At 47.0% G+C, this 21,369-nt stretch overlaps 1 protein-coding gene across 2 annotated transcripts in view; it reads left to right on the plus strand.

The window, feature by feature from the left end:
• The window catches only part of LOC124185939 (protein dead ringer), a 93,658-nt gene that overhangs the window by 67,587 nt on the left and 4,702 nt on the right, over nucleotides 1-21,369 (plus strand). Inside the window, exons 6-8 of one of the 2 annotated variants that reach the window (XM_046577180.1) lie at nucleotides 12,002-12,185; nucleotides 15,639-16,012; nucleotides 20,830-21,160. In XM_046577180.1, the coding sequence (XP_046433136.1) occupies nucleotides 12,002-12,185; nucleotides 15,639-16,012; nucleotides 20,830-21,160 (889 nt within the window). The remainder of the gene's footprint in view (nucleotides 1-12,001; nucleotides 12,186-15,638; nucleotides 16,013-20,829; nucleotides 21,161-21,369) is intronic. The other variant, XM_046577181.1, reaches the window with a different exon arrangement.

The raw sequence follows: 21,369 nt of genomic DNA on the forward strand, positions 1-21,369 counted from the left end.
TACATTCGTGTAGCGTACGCGAGGGCAGTGGTAGGTATACGGATGTGTGAGTAAACGACCATTCATCACCTACCTCTGCAGCCTATTAGTCGAGACACCACCAATTTGTGTTTGTTATCACCACTCATCCCTTTTCTTCCTCGTTCGTTACCCTTGACTATTTTCACCCTCGGGTATCCCTTTTCATACAATCCGACGTGTTATCCAACGCACTCGCGTTCACTCCTCACGGCCCTCGGTATGGTTTGAATTCTACGAGTATAAGGATCGGGCAGGCCCGACTTTTTTCTTTGTAACCTCGTGAAGGGAAACCCCGTTGCTCAATCATCTTTCAATCAATGACACCGTCGGGTGGAAAAACTAGATGTTGAAATTGTTATTCGCCTGGAGTTTGTTTTCTTCCTCTCTATCTGCAAGGCATAAAAGCACGTTCACCTGTGATTCGCCACATCTGGTGGAGTATTATCGATATTATATTGGGCTAAGATCGATTTTACAGGGCGAGTTTCATTTCGCTATCCGTTAACATCTACGGTTCTACACGATCGGAACTTTGAAATGTTTTGACCCTGAGGAAACGATTCGCGGAGTAAGTATATTTGCGGGCAGTTTATTTATTAGGGACAGGCAGATAGTCCTACACCATCTCTTCTGACCAAATGTTATAAATCTCCAGCCATTTAATATGCAAATTTCACCATCTCTCGCAGTACAGTCTCATTGTCTTGCTTCTTTTTCTCCTTCTCTTTTTTCTTATTCTTCTTCTTTTCCCCCCGTTGCCGCTCTGCATCATCTCTTTCCTTTACCCCCTTTTTTTTTTATATCTCCTGAGCCGCGAACGAGTTTCAATTGCCAACGCAAATCATACCAGTGGCATCTGTTATACCTTTCCGTTCCTGTTCAACAATTCCAATATAAGTAACCTGTCGCAATTTATTACACTATGTACGAAGAGGCCATGAGACCATGGAACAGCACGAAGAGATGAAAATGGACATGTAACGCCCAGCGATCATCAGCGTACACTGCGTTCTTGCTCTGCTACCCGGTGACGTTAGATCCGAGAGCACAAAATATAACGATCTTCTCTCTTTCCTCGACGATCGTGATACCGCGATTCCTCCACGAGCAGCGCGCGCGAGCCCGCACGGCGTGTTCCATACGACGGCACACGAGTACTACCTCCTCCCGTACCTACGTACACGCCACGGCATCGCGGTAAAGTTGTGAACACGTGTTTTAGCCATGAACGTTTCCTCAACAGACATGTGAACAAGAAGTCGGTGCGTGCGCCAAACGTATACAAGTATTGACCTCTCGCTCGGCCGCGTATTACATGTAGGATCCCACTCGTCGCGCATACGCACGGGCATACGTATAGCCACGGTGAAATGTATTTCTATTTAATGTCCGACGGTATATTCCGCACGGCAGCCTGCATATGTAAGGAGAATTCTCACAAAGACACCAGCCGGCAGGTACATGCATATGTAGGTTAGGTATAGGCAATATGCCTCTCCGCGCTTTTCCTCGCATCTCTCAAATCCCGTTCCAACCCTACGTGCATCCCGCCTTTGAACGTCGCGCGGCGGGGTATAACTTTTACGCGACCTCGCGCCTAGACGATCGGGAGCTTGCGGTGACTCGTTTTGCAATAAGAAACGTTTCCCAGTCGCTACTGCAACAAAAGGCGTCGCGTGATTTGCTTCGGGCAATAAGCGTTTCATTTTCGTTATTATTCCGTGTTTTGTTCTAAAAGGCACGTACGCTGCCTACTAACTAGCTCCTAGCACGACACCACTTTGCTCATGGATCGTCCGGTCCGAGTTATGCTACGGTCGTACACCTACACACGTAATGCAGGTGCCTCGCACGTCTCGGCGCAGGGTGAATATCTTTAAGAAATCAGGACTTGAACGCTGGATCTCGTAAAAGTAACTCTCGACAGTCATTTCGTGTTTTGACAGGACATCGCGACACGAATGATTGTACATATTACGTATAGATAAACTTGGCTTGGTTATTTATAATACAGAAAAGACATCAAATGCTACACCGTGGCTCAAAATATCCGTCAAATTTTATATTCCGACGGTTTATTTCTCGTCCGTACCCTGAATTGTCGAATCTTACCGAAAACTTGCGCCACCAACTGGCGATCGGTCGTAGTTACGAATTACAGACATTACACACCTATTGTATGGTGAATCGTTTTGACCAACGAATAATGGCGGGTCAATTCCTCTGATACTCAAATCTCATGCAACGCTGTAGATCTAGGTACTGCATGCAAACCAACTTGTCAGCTACTTCGGTTTACGTCAGATTGTCGTCCAGAAATAGTTTCCGGGATCGCTGTGCAGTCGCGTTTGACCTAGCCAAAGTTCATCACCTAATAAGTATTAAAATTATTATATTTTTCTAATACATTTCCCGGAAATGAGAAGTGGGCCAGTTGAAGGGTCTAGAGGGGATTCGGTAAGGGGAGGGGGGTCGCGGCGGCAGCGGCGGCAATGGAGCGACTATAAAGACTCCCGAGTAAATTAAAATCACTTCTGACCTGTAGGGAAACGAGCGTAGGTATACATATATAATATATATATACAGTATCTACGCCATCGGTACCTATGCGAGCGGATGCCCGTCTGCATCTACGTATCCCGTAACGCATCCATTCGCTGCTCTCGCGTGCCAAGATTCTTAATTTAGTGCGATAGCCTTTCATATTCGGGCTCGCCCTCCGAGTCCACGGACTCTTGTCTTGGCAATGGGAGAAACTGATAGCGGTGCTCTCTAAAAAATTTAAGTCGCGTTGAAACAGTAATATTGTAAAATTGAATTGGGATGAAATTACCGACCGGAACGACTTTGATCCCCCTCCGTGAACAATGAAAAGGACCGAAAATTTCACTCCGTGCCATCTAACAATGTCATCCAAATTTTACGGAGGCGGATACTGCAACCTAAGGCTGAAACCTTGAACCCGATCCCAATCACAATGATTGATCAACGAGCAACCACGGTGCACCCAATACAGGTATAACACTTACCGCAGCCATCCACAGTCCTCGACGTCTACCGTGTCGAAAAAATATTCATTTGTTCGTTTATTCGTTTGTTTGCCGACGTGTTTATTTATCCAAGTTAAGGTTTACTCGACCGAGTGGAATAAAACGTTCGGACAATCTGCCGCGGAAGCAGGGGTTATAAGCCTAGGCCGGGGATTCTGGCCGTTAAATTGCTGCCGGTGTCGTACATACGCCAACTCGGCGAGAATCAAAATAACCTTGGTCAGAACGAGCAGATATTTATTACATTATGAAGTTACGGGGTCGTTCTATATTGGATCAATGTTGTGAAGCATTTGGGAGGTCCTCGTAAATATTCGAATACGTTCATAAAATAAATTCTTCCCAGTTTATTCTCCAGTATTGGTGTAAGGCTGGATGGTTCGAGGTGTAACTTGGTCGTAGAGTCATTGTGCATGACGAGGCTTTGACCGATCGCTCGTAAACCATTTTCAGAATTTTTCCCGGAATTAGAGAAAGCGAATTTGCTCTCGGGGTTACCTTGAGAACTTAAAAACCGGGGGCCAGACCGGACTCGGGATGGACCCGGCCCACCCGCTGGCTTTAGAGGACCTTAAACCAGGATTATGTCAGGATTACGGAGGTCTCGGAGAAGGCTTCGTCCGACACTATACCTACACACATTCACACATAAACACACAATCATCTAGTATGCATGAAAGACTATAGGTAGGTACCACTTTTAGCGAGCCGCATAAACTTCATCTGGAGACCGTTGCAGGTCTAGGTAGACATAATGCTTCTCGTTATTTTTCTCGCTGTGTAAAACTTGCCAATCTTACAATCCGGGGATGACGGGTTTCGATACAAGAACCGCCAGGTTCGTATCATACGGATGGTCTTCGGTAACTGCGTCGAAATACCGTGGACGTGTCACATACATTTCGTATTGTGACGAGACGGTGTTATCGAAAAATTCCCGAAGACGCCGGACTTTATCGTAGATATCCTAAATATGTATACCGTACTGTATCTAGTCTTGGGAAGAAGATTTGACTGTGAAAATCAGCAAGAATGCGCAAATCAGCAAAAATTGAAGAAAAAAATTTGTGAGGGGTTCGAATGTTGGACGAGGTAAATGGACACCGTCAGGGCTGGATGTACCGTGGACACTGCTGCACTTCGGCTCGTTGCAGCAGATGGTGGCACGTGGGCCGGGATCATTGGCGGGAAGACGCGAAAACCAGTTAGCCGAATGATGCTGCACATTCTGGCTGTCTCCGCGCGAAGGAAGGCGGTATACTTATACCGCTGCCGGTGGTGATCATCAGTTACGCCCGAGTCACGTAATTGTCGAATTCTTGCCAGTTCCCTTCGTGTCTCTCTGCTCTACAGTCGACACGGCTTCTACACGGTGAAAAGCGTGGCAACTGGCAGGTTTACTCCAGGAGCCACTTATCCTTCCGACTCCCTTATTCACGACAAGCCGCGGAGGGTTGGTACGGGTAAACTGTCAAGGAGTAAATTAATTGAGTAAACTTTGTATTGCGCGTGGTAAGTTTGACGGGATCCCCCTCCGGACCTCTTCGGCTCTCGCGCTCTGCACATTATTCTCTATACTCCTACCGGCATCAGCCTCCTTCCCGCCGGTTTCCTCCTCCACGCCTCCCGCTCTCGAGAAACGACGGCATCCCGACTTTGTTGTTCTTACTTTGATCTAACTGTAGGTTACACTTTCGTCTTCTCACGCCTGTCACAACGGTCGCATGCCTTTTTTCAGAAAATTTAACACACCTCATTTCTTCCATCCAAATCCCATACGGTTAGTTACATCAAGTCGAGATATTATTTCCAACACACTGTTATTTATCACCGGGTGAACACGTCCTGATACATAGATTTCCAGCTCTTGTATTAGCCATTCTCCACCAGACATCCGAGCGGCCGCCAGTCGAGAACTCACGAGGAAATTCTCACAGGTTACAGATGAATTTTCCGCAGGTTCGGTTCACCGTCACGATGCCGAGGATATCTGTGTTCTTGGTATTTATCTAAGCGGAAAATTTGTAGAGAACGGAAATCGTGTCTAGATAAAAATGTTTTGGCCAAAATCGGACGTACATGTCTCGTCTATCGGCATCGTGTTCATTATATAGTGAAATGTACTAAACGGTGAATCAACGAAATGTCAACAATTTTCAAGTGCCGTTGATTCATTAATACGACACTGCGTACAACTTGTTGCGTAACGCAATGGTTTCGCATCGCTGTAAACCAAGTTTCGGAACGTTGGTACCAGCTTGATTTTATTCCGGTGGAGTTACGCTCGAACGTACAATACAACTTCTGTGCGCTTGCGACAGAAAAGCGATTTGGTAATTAATTATGCTTGTAAACAATATACCGAACCTCATCCCCGACATACCGATACAGGTTCGCGAAGCCCGTGATATGTTAAGTCGCCGGCCGAAGCGTTCTGCCGAATCACCAAAAAGGTGCCGCCGGCTGTCCAGTTACACCTGACTCACACTCTTTATATACCGTCGTGTTTGCTTTGGTGGTATTTGGCAGTCGACTGAAAGTTGAAAGATTCCATCCAGTCGTGGTCCGCTACCTCGCTAATTCGCGCCACAACTTGCCACAGTTTCACTGCTAAGCCTTATGCCTCCCTACCACCCGCACCACCTTTTTCCCTCCATTATCTCCAACATTTACATTCGCGTTCCGAAGTGGTAAATTACCTCAATCGGAAGAATAGCGAGGAAATAAAAAAGGAGGGAATAACTAAATACCGAAGACCCTGGCAGAACGGTCACATGTGAAAACCAAAAATCTTATCGTAGTACCCTGTAGTGAAGACTTCTCCGGAATTCAAGTGAAAATACTTGACTTGTTAAAATTGTAAAATCTTTAGAGGCATATTTGCCGTCTGGTGGTTCATTACAGTTGACCAATCCGTGGAGCTCTGTGCGCCGCGCTGCGCTGTTGTAGAGATTTGGGTCGAGGAGTCGACGCCGTCCAAAAGCCACACCGGAAGTTGTCGATTTCCAAGAATCTCTCTCCTATGCTCCCACAGCCATCGGCGTGGTTTTCTGTTTTGCTCCTGTTTTTCTTTTTTATTTATCATCATTTGATCTTCAAATCTCTTCACTCTTCTGATATCACAGCTTACCGTGAGAAACCGAGTATCAAAGCTATTTACAATTCATTCAAATCATGATTCAGCCCAAGCTGTGAATTCAATTCAAGAGGGCACGTTACAATTCCGAAAATGAGATATTTTATTTCACCAACAAAAAATTCAAATTGCAAACATACACACATCAACTAGAAACCCTGCGTTGTACATACTAAAGTTTTTCATCGTGATTCCCCCTTTTAGAAGCAATACATGTTTGATTCGCTATGTTTTACTGCAGATGATTGGTTTCAAGAATAATCGTCCGCAATGCGCAGAGGTTTCCGGTGTGTTCAGCGTGCACCTACTGGTTACAAGTCCAGCCAGGCGAAAATACCACCATCACCAATATCATGTGGCGCAACCCCCAAGCCCTAGATCGTTGCCGCAGGTACTCGTTAATTTTGAATCAAATAATTGTATCTCGATTATCCGTAGGCTGACCCATCTGTTCCCGGTACACCCAGATCTATCTAGGATCGTACATGTTGAGCGTGGGTGTGCTCCGTGATCCAGCCGAGTTATAATCTCGGAAAACAAAACGTTCCAATATGGATGAGCCCGCGGTACCCTCTCCGGAGCGGCTGCGGTGGTAGCACCAGTTGAACGGGGTTTCGTTCCCGCAACTTAGCCCCAAGTGTGACTCCGGTCTTCGGGGACATACGTGCGGGGTGAAATAGACAAAACACGATCACATCCATAATCTTCACCAGGGCGTGGCTCCTGCTGAATAATTTCAAGCTAGGCTTGAAATCCGTCGACATGGGTGGTCGGCTGGGTCGAGGAGACGAGACGCCGTCGCGTACGAATAACGACGAGACGCTCTTAACCTTTAACTGGCACCGTGGAACACAACGGCGGATCTTACGCGAGTTATAGAGACGGTGATAAAGTTTGGAAATAATATCACGCGAGCGATAAACCGGCGTAATGCTCTTGCGGCTTTGATAGATTTTACGAGGGTGTTTGATTCGCTCGAGCACTATCCCGCCATGGCTCTCCTGCACCCTTCGGGTTGTTCAACGTTTCTTTCTCTCATTCCTCCCCCTCTCCGCGTAATTCTCTATACCCGCGTCCCGATTTCGGATGACGCGGGTCTGTCGCGGCCCACGACGAATCCTACACACTGTCGATAGTGTGGCGATGCCTTGATGCGACGTCGAATGGCCTTTTGATTGCCACGCGCCCCGTTGCCGTCAAGGCGTGCGTATCAGCTACATCCCACGGTTTAAGGTGAATCCTCCGGACCTCCGAGAAGAGTCACTCGGTACTCTCGCCCGGACCTGCACGCTCTCTTCCTGCGCGTCAGTGTGCCTGTGTAACACGCCTCGCGACACGTGTCTTCGCGCGGATAAAAACTCTCGAGCAGCAGCCCGTTGACGTCGACCACGCGACAAAGAGAAACCGATTCTCGCGCGACTCGCGACACTTGCTGCCAAACATCCACTGTCAACGATTATCAAACAATTATCTGACAATCTTGCAAACCTAGTAAGTTCATGGACTTCCGTTCTGATCTGATTTTGTCCCTCGGCTATCCACGTATCTCGTTTGCCAACTATACGCTTCACGCGCGACGACTTTGCCAGGGTGCTTGATAGCCCAAAGTTTTCTTTGTCGCTTATTCTTTGTCCGTCGTCTTCGTGAGATCGATAATATCGTATTGCAGATGCACGCTGGGCCGCGGAGGTGGCGGAAAGCTCATCGCCAGGAGTGTCGCTGAAAGTGAGTGTAACTCGGTCGACGGATCGTAAATCTCAGCAATAATTCCACGAAATCCTAACAAGATTATAAACCCGCGGATTGTAGCGCCGCGCCCGGCATCCTCCTCTTCGTCCCTCCCGTTGCCGCCTCTCTTCAGCCGAGGTTTTGCATTCCTCTCTCTCTTTCTACGCCATCTCTCCGCCGTTTCTCTCTTCTATCGTTACCTTTTCTCGCGCCCGAAGGAGATCTATTTATAATACGTTTGCGTCTTTGTGGGCCAGCCGGTAAGGTAGTAAACGTCACGTGTATTTCATACGAATCTTCAACTCAACTCCACCTACCTCTCTTGACCTTCTCTCTCTCTCTCTCTCTCTCTCTCTCTCTCTCTCTCTCTTACCCCCTCTCTGTATAAGTCTATGTTTACCAGCTCATTTCTTTCCTTCAAACGCCCGAATGCACCCCTCCCGTATCGAGGGCACCCAGCTTCTGTGTTTCCCGCTCTGCGCGAACTCCCATTCCATCGTTTTACACCTTGTTTGCTCGACGTTGACCAGTCTAATTTTCTCGCGGAGTGAATGCGAACCGCATTGACCGGTATATTACCAAAATCACCTATGCGGCACGCGATTCACGTAGCGTATGAAACTACCGTCTAGTCTAACAAGTAGTCACGGTCCTACGCTGTTGATCGTTCTGCTAACGCCGGAAGCTCCTTCGACCCGGAGGCCCAGATCCCTCGTGTGTGTAGTGCTGTTATTACGGTATATACCGTTTTGGCGCATCGCTAGCTTGGTGGCACTATCCGTTACTTTGAATTTCGGTAACATGGAAATAAGGTAGGGGTAATGAATAAAGAAAAAAAAAAAAAAAAAAAATTAATCGAAAAAGGAGAAGGGCCGAGGAAAGAAGTAAAATGGAAATGCGGAATGGTGTGGCGAATGCGGGAATATTGCGGAGAGTTCGATATGCAGGAAAGGTCCATCCTTTTCGGACTCTTGGCGAGAGTTATTAAAGTATTAAAGTAGCAAAGTATACGGATTATTAGGATCGTTAGGATCTCTGAGGTTTATCGAGCAGATTCACCGGTCGTCACGCGAGATTCTGGGAAAAGTTGTTTCGTTCTCTGACGGTGTGTTGAGGCTGGAGCTAGTTGCCGGAGGATCGAGGGGGGCGGCCCTTGGCGTTCGACTTTGCACACAGCGGATGCCCCGCACGCAGCGCAACGCTCGCACACAACGCATAATACACACCACACACGACGACGAGGCACAGCACACGTACGCAGCGACCCAAACTCGCAAATCCGTGTTCCGATATGCGAGTGTGTCTCGGTAATAAAGGCTTCCAGCATAACCGACGATTATTAGATTGGACACTCCTCTCCGAGTCGCCCATCACAATAACCCATAAAATGCAACATTTTGTTTCGTATACCAATTACCCTCCCACCGCCTGCGAGGAGAGACGGTGCAAAGGGACCAAGAGAAAAAACAAGAACAGTACGTCCCAAAAGATTCAAAAAAGAGTAATGGAGAAAAATAAGAAATAAAGGGGGGAAAAAACCATGCGAAATAAATAGCGTAAAAAATCGCACGACGTTACGAGCAAGCTTTCGGCCTTCGTCTCAACCCTCTCTCTCCGCACCTTTTCCTCCAGCGCGATTGTTCCGCCAGAAAGGAACACGTCGGGCGACCTGTACGAGACTTGCGAAACAAAAAACACAAGAAAAAATGGAGTCCAAAGATTCGACACTCCCGATGAACCTCCGAATCGTCCGGTTACAAAAGAATCTTGACTATTTCAGTCGAGCCAGCTAAAAAATATTCGAGCGCAGGGGTGCAATGATGCAGAGGAACAAATGCCGTTTCAACGCTGGCGCGTCATTGGACCTGCATGGATATTGGTCATAAGAAACATCATCCGCGTTTATAGGTCTGTTGACTTCAATTACTGGCATCGTAGTTCTTGACATGAGAGTTCTTACAAAACAATATCGATGAAGCAGGGATGTCTCGTTTTCCGAACGTATTCCTTGAAATAAACGAAAGCACGTTATCCTATCCCCGATGTGTATATTGGCAACGAAAAATAGTGTCTCGAAAGAAGTTTAATCGTCGACAGACGGTAAAATACGATTGAGTGGTTCATCCCCTGCAGTACCCAGCGTCACTGGGCACTTGCCGAAAAAGACCCACGCGGGCTGCAACGTTGCAGGTACGATCCGGTACAACGTTTGCCAGAGGAGCGAACCGCGTTAAGGTATGGGGCACACGCTGCCGTGCATTACTCTATGAGCAAAGGACATACTTTGGCGAGTTCGAAGATGCATGCAATGGCCACCGTTGACTGGTACGGCGGCCATTATAAAAATAACTGCTGATTGGACGCCCTACCAAGAAAAGTCGTAATCGCATCCTGAAATATTCTCCCTCTCTCTCTCTCTCTCTCTCTCTCTCTCTCTCTCTCTCTCTCTCTCTCTCTCTCTCTCTCTCTCTCTCTCTCTCTCTCTCTCTCTCTCTCTCTCTCTCTCTCTCTCTCTCGCCATCTCCTCTCCTCTTCACTCCTCTACTTTTCTTCTCCGTTTCTCCCCATCCCATCTCGCCCCACCAACGCCACCATTTGCACTCGCCGCAGCAAACAATGAGCTCGCGTTGTACAGCACCCGCCGATAAACGTTGCGTCGCGGTGTACATACACGGTAGGTAGGTATGTACGTATGCACTTGGTCACACAGTCAGACGTAATATACCTATATTCATTTGGTACCCATACCTCCACGTCTACATAATAATATTATTATACCCACGTATACAGGCATACCGCGGGCAATCTCCGAACGTTGTATTTCGTTTCATTTGTCATTTTTGCAAGCAAGCAAATTGATAGTTCGTAAAACTTTTGTCCTCGGGATTAGCCCCTCCTACGCCATTCCCGAGACTTCTCTCTTCATATTATATACATTATTCGTACGGATCGGGTACGTGCCTTGCGAGTGCCGCTGTATCGGCAGTTAATTTGAATAGGTATAATGCCAAGTATAATATTAACGTTGCGACCAATTGAAAATTATCTCCGCGACATTATTGTCCCCCTTCTCCTCCTCCAGAATTATATTCATCAATGTACATCGTTATGATGTACACGCTTAGACCCGCCCGTAGGTACCTGTAGAGTATATTAGGTATGCATATAGATAAGAACCTGGGCGAGCTACGAGAACGCCATGTTGCGACTGGATATGCACATAGGTACGCTGTGTAACCTGCATGCGATTGCCGCGGATGTTATAGGCGAGTCCTCTTAGAGTTTGTAACTTGACCTATCGGCGAGCGTACGGTTTAGCATGGTATACCCGTGCGGTATGCGTAGGTACTCGGCGTTTACTACACATGCGTGTGTTACTACACGGCAGGTATAACGTATCGGCGCGCGTACCCCTACGTACATTGGGCCCGTGCGACAAGTAAGTATGTACATACGAATTATCCACGTACGGACGCGTCGAACGAACGCGTTGCAGCTGCGGCGAACGACTCGAGCTGCACGCAGGAGCGGGAAGATCCGTAGCTCCCCGTATTATAGCCGGTGTATAGACGAGCCCGCTTCGAATGGCCCTCAACCTCGCGAGGCGCGTATATCAATAATAATTGCAGGGCCAATAATCTAGACCCTGCGGATGGGGTTTTCCGTCTCGATAGCCCCAAATTGCCGGTTCCCCTACCACGGCTCCTCCGCACTTGCAAGATGGCGACCGGCGTCCTTCGTCCATGCGCTCTCTCAATGGCGGTCCGCCGCGGAGCCGCGCGCCTCCGCGATCTCCGCTCTCTCTCTCTATACCACTTACCGTCGGACCTTATCACCAAGCCCTACGCGCGACACGCCGCGCGGCGCGTACCTATAAACTCCATCGTTTCCCCCGAACCCGGCGGAGCTCATGATCCTATTTTCCTTAGGGTCTTGGCGTACGCTGTCGTCGTCGCGTACTATAACGGCGCACGGAACTCTGTTTCGAATAGCTCGCTGCGGATCCCGTATAACTTGGTGCATACGAAATATCCTACAAGAGCGGACTTTTTTCTCCCTGTTTCAGGAACACCGATCAATCGGTTACCCATCATGGCCAAGTCCGTTCTCGATCTCTACGAATTGTACAACCTGGTTATAGCCAGGGGTGGCCTGGTCGACGTTATCAATAAAAAATTATGGCAGGAAATCATCAAAGGACTTCATCTTCCGTCCAGCATCACGTCGGCAGCCTTCACCTTGCGCACACAGTAAGTACCACTCCACTACCTCGCTCATGCACGACAAGTTTATACTCGTGTTCGCGGCAGGCAATACGTGCACGTGTAATACTTGACACGCGTATAACAATACATCCGGGACTTGAACGCGGATAATTTGATATGCGTACGGTATATTATACGCATTGTATATCGAGACGTGAAATTTATATCGGCCCGCGGAATAGAGATATCGCAGCATATTATATACATATGGACAAATATACGTATGCGCGTGGCAGGGAGCAGGGACGTTCATCGTGCGGGGATTGTTTGTATTTAAAACTAGCTGTCGTTGTCGATCGGAGAACGATACCGCAGAGACGATGCAGGGATGTACGCGGAAGATGGGTGTATAAGCGTTTAAAAAAAGAAAGAAGAGGGGGAGGAGGATAGAAGAAGCGCGCGCGTCCTCGAGCATTGTGTTATGAGCCGAGACTCGAACCTTTGAAACTTCAAAGCGCGGCGAATTTATATTTTTTGGCCAGCCGATGTTTGGATAGTGTTATCATCATTACCGCAGGTTTCGTGGCGGTATTTGTGTTTTTAAGATGGCGGCTTGTATCATCCGCCTTATGGGCCTCCGGAAACAAAAATATACGCGGCGGTCCCACACAAAAGCATTGGGAGCACATAATATTAATGTTGGCCCTTCTGGCAACACTCAAAAACCATTTTGTTTAATCTATACAACGTCTTCGCCTCTGTTCACCACCGGCTCCTCGCAACTACGACCGAACGCACTTTCCTGCCCCGAGGGGTCACGTCGATTGACCGCATCAACTTGTCCCGTACCTACCCACTGCTCCTTCGTTAATTCGTTCGCAGCGTCGATTATATAATACACAGTATGTGTAGTATATCTACCTGCATGCATACAGAATATACGCCTTAGGATCGACGCGCGCGTGTGTATATATGTTTACGAATATACGTACGGTGTCAAGTGCAGTGGATATTCGTTGATCACTTCGAACATTATACCCATAAACTGGCCCACGGGACATCAAGTAAGTCGTTTGAAGTGCAGTTATCGAAATCGCGGCACGCGACAACAACAATTTCCGTTCGTCATGTACCATGGTTCTTTTTCGTTTTACCCTCCTATCCATCCCTCTGTCCTCGCATCCCCCGTCTTCCTTTCTCCTCCTTCCCCCACACTTCCCCTCCTCTACCAGCTCCGCGACATCATCTGCGTCCGAGCTCACAGGAATACCTACTTTTACGTTTTGACAATGGTAAATTTAGCAAGAGTATCGTTCGCCGACCCGGCATCGCATTCAGGTTACCAAATCTGACAGGCTACGGACGTTAATATAATGATTAACGATCATCCGATGAGACAGTCGATTTAATTTAACAGTCGACGCGCAGACAGACGAGACTTTGACACTTTCTAGCCTGGAATGTGGCTATATTTCTTGCCGTCTTTACACGGTCAACGCGGACCGTTGCCGAGGTTAATATGCGTGCGTGCGCAAATCGGTCATCTAAACTCATTCTAGTACAATTGCTGCGGTCGAGATGAATTTCAAAGGCTGCAAAGGGCTCGGGTCCCGTTCGTTTTCCCTTTCTTTCGCTATTTCGAGCCTCCTGCATATCTCCTACGTGTTACCATACCGCATCTACGCACCGCACACGCCGAAAATGACGTCGTGGGCGATTGCGCCGAAGAAGGGATAAGAAGTTCGTTCCAACAAGGTAGACGAGTCTGAAACGGCCTTACCTACGTGCTCGTATCGGTGCGAAAATGTTCGGTTAGAAAATGAGGGACTGCCCACTGAGATTTCTCGTCTATTCTCGCCGTCGCTCGCCGTTTCTGCAATATCCGGCGAGAGATTTCCCGGTGCACAGTGACTCGGTAGAAAGTGTCTTTTTAACGAAAAGGTGGCTCGCTTTATACGCCCAGCGGTGTAGACTTTGGCCGATGTTTACCCAGAGGTATTGCGGATACGACACGGCGAGCAGTCCGCGGCATATCGGCACAAGCGGAGCAGCTAGCTGTATGCGCGGACGAAAGAGCCAGCGTGAATTTGATTATCGCCCGGAAAGAGAGATTTATGTCTTTTCGACGCACACAAACGCGCGGCTGCACTCCGCGAACCGACGAGTCAACGGATACGCTCGCGCTCGCTCGCGCGCCGTCAGTCTGCCAGACAATCGTAAAAACGAAACGATGCTTCGCGAATTACAGGCCACGTTTATGTTGCGACTGCATAGGCACGCAGCACTTCGGGCACGACGATCGATCGACCGACCGACCGACCGACCGACCGACCGTACCTGGATGAAATAAATAAGAAACAGCGTTATATACATATATATACACCTATATGTAACATACCTTTTACACGTCTATCAGCTACATGTTTAATAGCGTGTGTGTGTATATATTTGTTTTTTTGTCGTGGATGCGTAGCGTCGAAGGCGTCTCACATACCACCGTCAGGTATACATGGATAGATATTTGTCGGAGGTGGATAATTATTTCAATCAATTTTCGACGGTAAGTTGCGTAAGTACGGCACACGCTGAACGGCCCTGCATAATGCATCGTCATTCGAGCTACAGCAAATCCTCTACCGGTTTGTATAAAATTTGACTACACCTTTAAGAACCATATTTTTGAAATTCGTTTGTTAAGCAGGAGAGATCGGAGGAAAATTTAGCAGTTCCGAAATTCGTGTGAAAAGTGAAATTTTTTCCTCGATTTAGCACAAGTGAACAGGAAAATATCATTTTACGCTCTTTCCTCAAGTGTCCCACTTCACCCCGGTCTTCACTACTTGCACCTTCGAGCGCAACAATCGTTAATGAAGATAAAGTTGAATGAATAATTCTTGCCGGTAGGTACCCCTGCTTCTCCCCTGCGCGAAATGTTTTTCCACAAGATGATTCGAAATGTGAAATAGGTATACTCGATGCTTGCGAGTGAACGGGAATAGAAAAGTTTCATTTGGATAATCGAAAGGAAATGTTCTTTTTCTGAATGCTTCACTTTGCCCCGATCTCCCTTACGCATACGCTTGGAATCGCAGTTTGATCGGAGCTGAGTTTTCGAAAAGTTGAATTTCCGTACAGTTCCGAAACAGCAGATTTCGGATTGCAGCTTGCGATGCCCAACGACACGCGGTTCTTGTTCTCTGATTTCGTACCGCGCTTTCACGCAAGCTCGTTGAAGTGAATTCGAAACGTCCGGCTTCCCGGCGTAGAAGCCCTTTCCTTCGATTTAAGATCCAGCGGAACGAGGCGCACGTCGAAAAATTTCCGCGGAAAATGATTCCTCTGTCGCGTCGGCGCGTAAATCGCCCGTTGTCCAATACCTGCGTGTATCGTGTATTAAACACCTTTTGCAAGAAGTGCCTAACGCCGAGTAGGTTTCTCCTCGCATCGGGCGCAATTAAACACGAATCAAGCCTAACGACATGTCGGCCGACGTTTCAGGTACATGAAGTATCTCTACCCGTACGAGTGCGAAAAGAGGCGGCTGTCAACCCCAACTGAGCTCCAGGCGGCGATCGACGGTAACCGGAGAGAAGGCCGGAGGAGCAGCTACGGGGCGTACGCGGGTGCCGGCGGACCCGGGGAATCGATGGTGCGGGCGAGTACGCATACCCCTAGCTCGTTGTCCCTGCACGCCCAAATGTCACCATTGTCCCTGGTTACGGCCGTGGCGGCCGGTGGTCAGCACCACGTGCCCCAGTCTCTGGTGAACGGAACTGGCGCCCACGCGACGATGACCCATCATCCCCATCATCCGCAACATCCGCAAGGGCCGCTTGGTCAACCCCTCAACGCCGGTAAGTGGATTTTGCAAAGTGAGTACGCTGTTCTAAATTTCTTTTGTAAATTTACTAAAAATGTATGGGAAGCATTATTCGCGTTCGGTATTGGGAATTTACCGTGCATGTGATAAGCGATTTTACTATTAGTAATTGGGTGGTTGGTAATTAGTAGGAGTATTTGGTAAAATTGCTAAACATCAGTGCGACAAATATCGTAAACTTGGATATCGTTATGCGATTTATCGATAAGCTGCAAATTCGATACAGGAATTTTGAATTACACTTTGTTAAATTTACTATACGAGTTTAATAACTCTATGGGAACTGCGTACTAAAACTGTGAAGTAAAAGAATCCATAAAAAAAAAAAATACGATTTGATAATTGATATCATTGACTTTTCTCGAGCACAGACATCATTTTAATAACTTATCGGCAACTCTACTCGATGAAAACGCATTTCGTATCGATTAGAAGGCATCGCAGCATTATTTTTTCTTGCCCGGGTTCGAACCTTGTTCGCTTGCAATGTTCGGATTAGTATGATCATACGCCCTTACCTATAACTACGCCGAAATACCGTATGGAAAATCATGACTTCGTTTCATTCGTAATACAATGGACCGGTCGTGACACGGACGTGACAAATAATTCGGTCGATGACAGCTTGTGAATAAGATATCTTAAAAATTTCTACTCGCGATACAATTTCGAATGAATTGACGAGCAAAGCTACTACTAGCCAAATTCACTTAATCTTCAGAACGTGACAGTAAATTAACGGTGTAATTGTAACAAGTTTAAAATCTGATTACTAATTCCAAGATTTACATGGTAATTTTTTACGCGTTGCTCGAACCTGATACCGTGTCAGGGATTTCGTATGAAATTCATACCTGCGCAAGTTGAGTAGATACAGAAGAAAATTCCGTAATTCCCAAAGATTGTTGAGAAACTCTTCAAATACAGTACGTTGGAACATTTCAGAATTCGGTTCCAGGAAATTCGACATCAGACTACGGCGGAATTTAAAGTCCACACGAGTGACTTTTGAATCTATAGTTATGGGGCATTCGAAAATGTAGAGTAAAATTAATGGAGATGTACATTGTTTCCTTTTGCCACAACATATTTTCAATTCTAACAGACTCTTATCGAATTTCTTTGTACACGGGTCACGTAGCTTCGGCCGCATGTTTGGTAAATTCCAAATGCCGCACAGTAAAGGTATAGTAAATTTAAAAATATAACAAATTCACCACAACAATGTGATAAATTCAATATTCGCTTTTGCATATTTCTAAGCAAGAGGCAGCAAAGTTAAGAAAATTGATCGCAAATTAAATGAGAATGCCGAGTTGCTCGCTTTCAAACAACAAATTTTTACTTTTTGCCGGACGTTTGTATACCGGATGTGTGGCAAGCTTACGAATATTCTTAACAGCGTACCCGATCAATGTCTACGGCGGGTAAGAAGACCGACGTAGGTATATTAGGTAATACGGCGCGTACTCGTGCGGTGGTTGGTTCTGAAACAGAATCAGTGCCCGGGGCGCTGATTCGGATTTTCATTGCGGTACGGACCGGTATACGTATCGCAGAGCCTCTACACGCCGCGCGGATGCCGCGATGGTTCGAAGCGGTGTACAATACCGATCCAACTTGGTTACCGTAAGACGGTACGCGTAGAAACACCAATTCCGCTGCAGGACGAATCCGCGGTGTCGGGCCTGTAGGTTGCGATTGAGTTGAATTGAATTGAATTGAATTGAATTGAATTGAATTACCGAACGGCTGGGGCTACACCCGTTCGGGGATGGATATCGCGTCAGGTAGGTTGAGGGGCGGACGAGGGGGCGCGGAACGACCCCGGTGAACCGCGAGTGAACAGGGTGATTCGGAGTTTGGTAGCCGGGGCCAGCTGGAATGCTCGTTAGCGGGAGTCATCCATTAGCGCCTGTCTCCCGGGGGATCTTACAATCAATTACGCCTCCTCCGCTCGCATCATCATCATCTCCGGGGAGGCCCGAACCTCGCAGCCTTAACTACCGATTTAAAATAAACCCCGCTTTCGTGGAGTCTGAGATATTATTATAATACGGATTGTGTTCTAAAACTAGGTCCTCGCCCGTCACCAGCCCGTTAGTCATTTGTTTGCGCGACTGCTTTGATGCTCCTACACGGCGAGTCCGCGTCCCATTATAATATATAAAATCGGTGTACCTACCTATCATGTGACGCAGTAATTAATACCTGGATGATGTCGTTTTAATTAGTACTAGCCGCGATTGATCACCCCGTCAGCTACGTAACCGTTATCCAGCCGCCTCGTGGGTGTATCCGTTTAGCGTCACCTCGTGCCCCCGGACTGAACACCTCCGTAATTCACGAGCACCCGTGCAACTCCTATACGGGTCTCGTCTCTCATGCCCCAAACCACGTGCCTGTCCGACTGTTTCCACATACCGATGTCGGGTACTCACAGCGCAATATCGCGTATGCAGGGTACCTACTCGCAGCTTACGCGTAGTGACGCACGGTGCCCTGTGAGCATAGTGAATGGGACAGACGGAAAGGATTCATCTCCCTCGCGGTACCGTACACCTACACACCGAACTATTTCGTGAAAGATTTCCGTGCATTTCCTTCCCGTGCACCCAGCTCATTTGTCGTTGACGGGCCGAGCCCGGGGCAACCAGTCAAATAAACAATTTCCCATCCACCCAAGTTCGAGGCACTCTCTATACGCGTCGGGATAGAGCGAGAAAAATGGAGCGGTGCCAATCAACGGAACGATGTTAATTTAGTATTGAACGGTATGTACATACCTACGGCACAAAAGCCTTCCTCACGCTCGCCGGGAAGGACCGTCGCCGCGTCGGCAAGCTGTGAGAGTACGGAAAAACAGGAGACGGGCAAACTGCCGCTTGATTATACCGCATAAGCGAATGATTCAGGACGCTCGCAGACCTTGCCGCAATATAGCTAACGATGAGCGCTCAAAAGTGACGGCTCGATCTAATGAAAGTCATTTTCAACTTTCAGTTATTTACACGGGTAGGTGGCGAGCAATTATGTACCATCCACCGTGAGATGAAGAAGTTCCAGAGAACAAAGCTGGAATACGTACGGCTTCCCAATGTACGAAACCTGCCTGGTCCGATGGTTTTTCGTAATCTCACCCATTATACCGTTTTAGTCCGATAGTATATATGTCCATAGTCATAGCCGTCCAGGCTCCAGTGCTTCCGTTCATCCGAAACAGAAAAACAACGAGCTTTCTTGATTAGTAAGAATGTCGCTACAGCACACACCGAGGAGAGAGAAAATAATTACGAAAACGGCGACTTTCCGAAGCTCAAATGAATTTTGTTTCCTATTTGTTTGCGACGTTTTAATTTTTTTTCAAACACTTGTAATAATCATTTCGCGATGCCCGCGGTAGGGGTTACAGAGGGATGCATACCGAAGATTCGTATCAAATTTGAAGTCAATCGGTTCGATAGAACTCGAGATTTTGCATCAGCCAGGTTGAAAAATGTAGTTTTGTGATAAACGCATTTGAAGTTTAATGCTTCGACCTCGGTTTTTAGGCTTATTTCTGTATCAGCTGAAATGTGAATTTTTCTTTTCGTTGATCGGCGATTCCTGGGCACATCGGAAGCCTTTTCCCGCATTAGCAGAATCCTTACAGAACGATTTTTCTAGCTTTAAACCCGATAAATGTATTGCGGCGGACACCGAACGGTCGTACATCGTTTCACTCAAGTGCTCGTGACTTTTTTAATTTTTGGAAATTTTGCATCGGGTTCGAGCCAAAATATTCGTAAAAGATGTAGCTATAACAATAGGCGGTAGAAAAATGAGTCGATTTCTCCGAGTTTCCATACCAGAATACACTCTTAACCTACGCGATTCGTTTACGTTTTCGATCAGAGTTCGTACGCACAGGGAAAACCTGGAAAAGCGGCAGAATTCAGGGAATTTCGAAAATAAGACTGGAATTTTGAATCTGTCGAAGAGATAAACTTGTTCTTATACAAAGTACCATCGATCTTGAAGAAAAAAATGATCGCACTCGAAAATTTTGTCTCGTTGTGCCACTTCGTGCATTCTGTAACGTATATTACTTAACATCGAACCCAAATTTTAATATGATAAGTAGGAATTCTCGACCTCGTATATAATCTGTTATTGAATCTTGGTGATCGGTCAATTATGTAAACGTATTTTTAGTCAACGTTTCGGCCCGGATATGGGCCCTCCTCGGAACGATTTATTTATTTAACTGTCAAGAACAACAAACATTTTTTTATAATAGAAGTACAATCAGACATTAAATGTTATAGATGTAATACTCTTAGGGCTATTATAAATTATTGGTAAGTGAGTACAAGTTGTTGTTCTTGACAGTTAAATAAATAGATCGTTCCGAGGAGGGCCCGTATCCGGGCCGAAACGTTGACTAAAAATACGTTTACATAATTGACCGATCACCAAGATTCAATAACAGTTAACATCGAACCCCCTTTAGTTTTTTTCTTACGGAAAATCTCAGGTTATTTTTTGTAAATTGATAGTCAGACAGTAAGACAGTTACTAGGTTAATATTAATTAAAGGTATTAGTATTAGTGTGCAAATAAAATTGTCATTAATCAGCGTCATGTTTCTTGAAAGATTATTGGAAAAATCCTATTTTCAGGCTGGAATACAGGTAGCTGTAAAAGTCGGGGAATGTCAGATTTCAAAAAGCGTACAAACTCGCTGTCCGTTCTTGTAATGATGTGGGTAAAGAACGACACCTTGCGCCAAACGCAAACGCCGGGTGAAAGTTTTGTTTCCGGTTCCAGGACCAATGCCGGGAACGTCGGATTTCGAGGCTCGCATGGTCGAGTACGTAAAACTCTTGCAGAAGGAGCTGCACAACCCCGGTACCGGAACACCGCCTCCGATGATTCACAGACAAGGAAGCGCCTCGCCACCCCCATCCCCGTCGACCCGTGAGGCTGCTCTGAACGCCCTGGAGTTGTCTCGAATGACCTTGTGGAACATTTACAACAACAACTCCGTCTATCCGGGGGTTAGTCACCAGCAGTCTCACTCGCCGCCAGCTAGACATTCCCCTGTCCCGCCAGCCGCCAGTCCCGAACCGCAGAGGGAAGCTCTTGACCTGGGCCTGAGGTAAGCCCGAAATTGACGCCGCAGCCTCGTACCGTCAAAGACTAGCGACTTTACGGGAGAAAGATCGATTTTATAAGAGGCGGCAACCACCTCGAGACATCTCATAATGTATTATATCGATCTATTGTATGTTAGATGCCCTATACCTATGCGCAGGTATTCTGTACAATGTCCCGCTATTTCCAACAAATTGCGTCTTGTTATTTTCG

The sequence above is a fragment of the Neodiprion fabricii genome, chromosome 7 (assembly GCF_021155785.1).
Source record: "Neodiprion fabricii isolate iyNeoFabr1 chromosome 7, iyNeoFabr1.1, whole genome shotgun sequence".
NCBI classification, from domain to species: domain Eukaryota; kingdom Metazoa; phylum Arthropoda; class Insecta; order Hymenoptera; family Diprionidae; genus Neodiprion; species Neodiprion fabricii.